Source organism: Mandrillus leucophaeus, unplaced genomic scaffold, assembly GCF_000951045.1.
Source record: "Mandrillus leucophaeus isolate KB7577 unplaced genomic scaffold, Mleu.le_1.0 Scaffold221, whole genome shotgun sequence".
In the NCBI taxonomy this organism is placed as follows: Eukaryota; Metazoa; Chordata; class Mammalia; order Primates; family Cercopithecidae; genus Mandrillus; species Mandrillus leucophaeus.
Genome location: NW_012102266.1, coordinates 3,761,322 through 3,767,639, shown reverse-complemented (window position 1 = coordinate 3,767,639; position 6,318 = coordinate 3,761,322). Strand labels below are relative to the sequence as shown.

Below are 6,318 nucleotides of genomic sequence, written 5' to 3'. Positions count from 1 at the left end.
CTGCAAGCTCCGTCTCCCAGGTTCACACCATTCTCCTGCCTCAGCCTCCCCAGTAGCTGGGACTACAGGCGCCCACCATCATGCCCGGCTAATTTTTTTTGTATTTTTTAGTAGAGATGGGGTTTTACCATGTTAATCAGCAAGGTCTCGATCTCCTGACCTCATGATCTGCCCGCCTCAGGCTCCCAAAGTGCTGGGCTTACAGGCGTGAGCCACCGTGCCCAGCCTGAATAATTGTTCAGTTCAACATATTTTCTAGTATGTGTCAAATTTGTATTATGTCACAAACAAACATCTTCATTTTTTAATTGCTCATTATAAGAATGATGTTTTACTCAAGAGATTTGTTTTGTTTTGTTTTGTTTTGTCTTGTCTTGTCTTATTTTTTGGAGACAAGCTGTTGCTCTGTTGCCCAGACTGGAGTGCAGTGGTGCAATCACAGCTCACTGCAGCCTCAGCCTCCTGGGTTCAAGTGATCCTCTGGCCCCAGCCTCTCAAGTAGCTGGGACCACAAGTACACGTGACCATGCCTGGCTTATTTATTTATTTATTTATTTAATTTTTTGAGACAGAGTCTTGCTCTGTCACCCAGGCTGGACTGGACTGGCACCATCTCTGTTCACTGCAACCTCCGCCTCCCGGGTTCAAGCAGTCCTCCTGCCTCAGCCTCCCGAGTAGCTGGGATTACAGGTGCACACCACCATGCCTGGCTAATTTTTGTGTTTTTAATAGAGATGGTGTTTTACCATGTTGGCCAGCCTGGTCTTGAACTCCTGACCTTAAGTGATAACACCTGCCTTGGACTCCCAAAGTGCTGGGATTACAGGCATGAGCCACTACACCCGGCCAAATTTTTTTATTTTTTGTAGAGATAGGAATTTACTATGTTGCCCAGGCTGGTCTCGAATTCCTGGGCTCAAGTGATCCTTCTGCCTCATCCTCCCTAAGTGCTAGGATTACAGGCATGAGCCACTGTGCCAGGCCAGAAGGGGGATTTTTTTAAAAGCCCTTAAAATAGCTCTGAGCTGGACACTTTTTTTTTTTTTAAGATAGATCTCACTCTGTCACCCAGGTTGGAGTGCAGTGCCTCTGCCTCCTGGGTTCAAGTGATTCTCCTGCCTCAGCCCCCTGAGTAGCTGGGATTACGGGCACCCACCACCACACCTGTAAGCTGGACACGCTTAACTGCTACTATAACTGCTGAGAGTTACTATGAAGTTAGCAAAACATTGTTACATCAGAGCAGCGTTGTCATCATAATTAGACTAGTGAGTTAGTAAAGTAGATGAGAATTCCATCCACTGCTGTCAGGAATGGCTTCAGGGAAAGATACTTATCCTACTTCGCCTAAACTCAGTAACAACTGCTCTGATGAGAGTCCCTACAAATCTGCTAATAAGTAAGGACTTACGGGGTTCTGGGGGTTTTTGTTTGCTTGTTTTGCTACCTGGGAGCTACAAAGATAAGGTCAATAACTTTGTGTTCCCCTTTGGCATCTATATAGAAAGTTTTATGTTCCAGAGGGAAATATGTGTGCAAGGAAAGCAAGTGTGACCTGAGTGTAGAGCAAACATAAATTCAGAAGTCAATATAGTTACTGTTTTTTGTGGCTGGCCAGACATTTCCTTTAGGCAGTGGGCAGGCCTGAGGCAAACCCAGGTGCCTTGACTTTTCCCTTAAAGTCAAGTTAAAATGGGCCTGATGCAGTGGCTCACGGCTCTAAAGTCAACAGTTTGGGAGGCCAAGGCGGGTGGATCACTTGAGGTCAGGAATTTGAGACCAGCCTGACCAACATGGCAAAACCCCGGCTGGGCATGGTGATGCACTCCATCTTATTAAAAAAAAAAAAAAGAAAAAAAAAAGTCAGATTAAAATGGACATTGTGGGCAAATTGTAAAGGATAGCATGCAGTTAGAGTTACAGATACCTGGCCCTGACTTGATCTTGGTGATACCTGGGTACTTAAATGGTTATCTTTTAGTTGAGTTTCAATAGCACAGCTGTCTGTCCTGCAGCAGCAGGGGACTAAACGTGAATGCACAACTGCCTCCAGTCCATGGAATGATGCTAAAATGATTGTATTTGGCTCACAAGATATCTTTTCTTCTTGCTTTCCTAATCGTCAGGTATGAGGAGATTCATTTGCCACAATTTTCATTAAAGCAAGGGATGATCCCAAGACGTTATGTTATGCCTTGGAAAGAAAACATGATATTCAGGAATGTGAATCTGAAGGTATTTCCCCATAAGCATACATAAGAAAAAAAAAAAAAACATTAAGCTGGATACGGTGACTCATGCTAATAATTGTAGCACTTTGGGAGACCAGAGGCTGGTGGATCATTTGAGGTCAGGAGTTCAAGACCAGCCTAGTCAACATGGTGAAACCCCGTCTCTACTAAAAATATGAAAATTAGCTGGGCATGGTGGCGGGCACTTGTAATCCCAGCTACTTGGGAGGCTGAGGCATGAGAATCTCTTGAACCCGGGAGGCAGAGGTTGCAGTGAGCCGAGATTGCGCCACTGCAATCTAGCCTGGGCGACAGAGCTAGATTCTGTCTCTAAATAAATAAATAAGTAATATATATATAATTTAGTATATCTGTGATAGATGTACATAACTATACAAAAACTGTTTTGATGTACTGCACATAAACTTGCAAATGAATGTTAAATAGTAATATTTCTTTAAATAACCTATTTATATACTGAAGAATTTCAGAAATTTCACGTGATGCTATCTAAAAGTTGTTAAACTCATCATCAGAAGATGCCATTAATATTAAAGGTACACTACAGAGTGTATATTTTTTAGGTTGTACTGCATATTCAGATAGCGAGGCATGGGAATATTTTGGCTAGTTTTACACATGATTTACCCATTCAATGCTCCTGTTCAGTCAGCAGTTTTATTTACTTATTCCTTTTTTTTTTTTTTTGGAGACAGGGTCTTGCTCTGTCATCCAGGCTGGAGTGCAGTGGCATGATCAAAGCTCACTGCAGCCTCAATCTGCTGAGCTCAATTGATTCTCCTGCCTCAACCTCACAAGTAGCTGGGATTACAGGTGCACATCACCACGCCTTGCTAGCTTTTTGATTTTTAGTAGAGATGAGGTCTCACTATGACTTCCAGTTTGGTCTTGAACTCCTGAGCTCAAGTGATCCTACTGCCTCGGCCTTCCAAAGTTCTAGGATTATAGGAGTTAGCCACCACGCCGGTCCTACTTTATTTATTTATTTATTTATTTATTTATTTATTTATTTATTTAGAGATAGGGTCTCACTCTGTCACCCAGACAGGAGTGCAATGATGCAGTCATGGCTCACTGCAGCTGCAGCAACCTCTTGGGCTCAGGTGATCCTCCCACCTCAGCCTCCTGAGCAGCCGGGACTACAGGCATATGCCACCATGCCCAGAGAGTTTTGGTATTTTTTGTAGACATGGGATCTCTCTATGCGGTCCAGGTTGGTCTCCTGGGCTCAAGCGATCCTCCTGCCTTGGCCTCCCAAAGTGCTAGGATTACAGGCATGAACCACTATACCCGGCTCCAGTCAATAGTTTTAAAACAGCAGGAAAACTATATAGGTAAAATGCTGCAGCCACTGTAGAAGATAGTGAGACCATTCTTCAAAAAATTAAACATAGAATTACCATATGATTCAGCAATTCCACTTCTAGGTATATGCTCAAAATAATCTAAAGCAGGGATTCCAACAGGTTTGTTTTAAAACATTTTGTGGCTGCTGCGATGGCTCATGCCTGTGATCCTAGCACTTTGGGAGGCCGAGGCAGGCAGATAACCTGAGGTCAGGAGTTCGAGACCAGCCTGGCCAACATGGTGAAACCCCATCTCTACTAAAAATACAAAAATTAGCCGGGCATGATGGCACATGTCTGTAATCCCTGCTACTTGGGAGGCTGAGGCAGGAGAATCACTTGAATCCAGGAGACAGAGGTTGCAGCAAGCCAGATCACACCAGTGCACTCCAGCCTGGGCAACAGAGCAAGACTCCATCTCAAAATAAATAAATAAATAAACAAATATGTTTACTCAGATTTACTACAGTCTTAATATTAGTCTGCATTTCATGTAATTTAGTAGCGTATCAAGGTCGTTTTAAATGCCCTAAGTAGCTTCCGCATGGTAACAGTATTGACTTTTTCATTTATGAGAATTATAGGTTGTAAACTTTATAAGTTAAAATCAGTAAAGAAAAACTTTGTTTTGATTGCATCAAAACACTTATTCTTGACCTTACTTTTAGAGCTATGATTCAGCATCATTTTTCAGAGCTATTTTACTTTTGCAATTTAGTTGACAGTGTTCCTACCAATGAAACTTAAATAAGTGAATTAAGTAATTAAGTAAAGTGAATGTTCCCACACTGAGTAAATGCTAACTTATGCTTTCCTTCCTTTTATTTATCCTCACCATTTTTCCATTAGGAGTTTAAAAACTGCATCTAACAACATTAAAAAATGTAGCACAGAGGCTGGGTGCAGTGACTTATGCCTCTAATCCTAGCACTTTGGGAGGCTGAGACGGGGGCGTGGTTTGAGGCCAGGAGTTTAAGACCAGCCAGAGCAACATAGCGAGATCCTGTCTATAAATTAAAAAAAATTATCCAGGCATTGTGCATTGTGGTGTGTGCTGTAGTTCCAGCTGCTTGGGAGGCTGAGGCAGGAGGATTGCTTGAGCCTAGGAGTTCCAGGCTGCAGTGAGTTACGATTGCACCACTGCACTCCAGCCTGGGTGACAGACTAAGGCCCCCCATCTGTGAACTATATATATATATAACACAGCATTTTATATATATATAATTAGCAGACCAATCCAGTTCCACTGCCTAATCTTACCACATTCCTCTACCTTTCTCTCCTCCTCACTGTATCTTTATTATTCATCCTCTTTGATCTTCAATGTCAGATGAACCAAACTGAAACAGACTTGCAGGATGTTTAATTAATTAATTTATTTTTGATAAATATATATATATATATGTGTGTTATATATATATAAACACAACATACCAGAGTTGGGACTGCATCCCAAGAACAGGCCAGAATGCTATTTGGCAATATTGAAGAATCAGAAGTAGATATGTATTTAAGTTAATAACTTCAAATAGTTGTTATTTATTTATTCTACAGTCATAACAGCATCATTATACTTTATACCCTTTTGATACTTAGTAGTTGGCAAAGCTTTTTCATTCACATATATTTTATTTGCTACTCAAAGAATCCTTTAATATTCCCATTTTATATTTGAAAAAACTGAGTCTTCTGGGAGTAAAGGACTTGAAAAGGTCACGTTAAGCAGTGAAGCTCAAGTTCAACGATCTGCCTCCAAATGTATCACCTTTATAATCTGCATGACTCTTTCTGGTAGTCAGATCACACTGACCCACAAAGCATTGCTTTTAGAAAAGGGATGTTCCTCTGTTCAGCAGAGCTTCCTTCTCAACCAGGATGGTTAGAAAAACTATGGGGAAATTTCCATCTTTTTTTGGAGAGGGGATGGGGTCTCACTCTCTTGCCCAGGCTGAAGTGCAGGGGTGTGATCATAGCTCACTGCAGCCTTGGTTTCCCAGGATCAAGGGATTCTCTTGCCTCAGCCTCACAGACATGTGCCACCATACCCACCTAATTTTTTATTTTTTGTATAGATGGCGTCTTGCTATGTTGCCCAGGCTGGTCTCAAACTCCTGAGCTCAAGCAATCTTTCTTGGCTTCCCAAAGTGCTGGGATTAGAGGTATGAGCCATGGCTCCTGGTGAAACTTCCTTCTTAATCTAACAAGAAAATGATGTTTGATGTGTAACAGAGAAGATTTTCTTTCCTCTTAGCGAGCAGAAGTGTGTGGAATCCATACTGGCCCTTTAGAAGACTCTCTGTTTTTGGATCACAGTGAAAGGCTTTGCCATGGGGAAGATCGCAAAGTTGTCTTGCAGAAAGGCCCACCAGAAATAAAAATTGCAGATATGCCTCTGCATTCGCCTCTCTCCAGATACCAAAGCACTGTGATTTCCCATGGCTTCAGGAGGCGACTAGTCTGATGGAAGAAGAGTAAAATAATAAAGTGTTTCAATCTCTGCTCTCTTACTGTCTCTGATAAATGTTTAATGTGTTGTAAATTTGTATTTCACCTGCAAGTTCAATTTGTTTAAAGGTCTTAAGTCAGTTGCATAACTTAGAGATTATACAAGCTTTAGCAAGGAAACCGACTCTGAGATAATCTGAGATGAAGTGGAGGAGGAAGGAACACTGCCTTGCTGACATTCATTTCACACTAAGCACATAAGAATCAGCAGACCA

General features: G+C 41.8%; 1 protein-coding gene across 1 annotated transcript; it reads left to right on the top strand.

Annotated features, from left to right (window-relative positions):
* Nucleotides 1-1,298: 1,298 nt before the first annotated feature.
* Nucleotides 1,299-6,095, top strand: TEX43 (testis expressed 43). The gene is made up of 3 exons (XM_011981205.1): nucleotides 1,299-1,399; nucleotides 2,127-2,235; nucleotides 5,850-6,095. Exons 1-3 carry the CDS (start codon nucleotides 1,314-1,316, stop codon nucleotides 6,057-6,059), a joined length of 405 nt encoding a protein of 134 aa, XP_011836595.1. The 5' UTR covers nucleotides 1,299-1,313; the 3' UTR covers nucleotides 6,060-6,095.
* Nucleotides 6,096-6,318: the final 223 nt, after the last annotated feature.

Bases quoted from the DNA above. Each gene is read 5' to 3' on its own strand.
- TEX43 (XM_011981205.1), top strand. From the start codon at position 1,314: ATGGCTTCAGGGAAAGATACTTATCCTACTTCGCCTAAACTCAGTAAC. The intron at 1,400-2,126 runs GTAAGGACTTAC...CCTAATCGTCAG, and splicing joins CCCTACAAATCTGCTAATAA to GTATGAGGAGATTCATTTGC. The intron at 2,236-5,849 runs GTATTTCCCCAT...CTTTCCTCTTAG, and splicing joins TCAGGAATGTGAATCTGAAG to CGAGCAGAAGTGTGTGGAAT.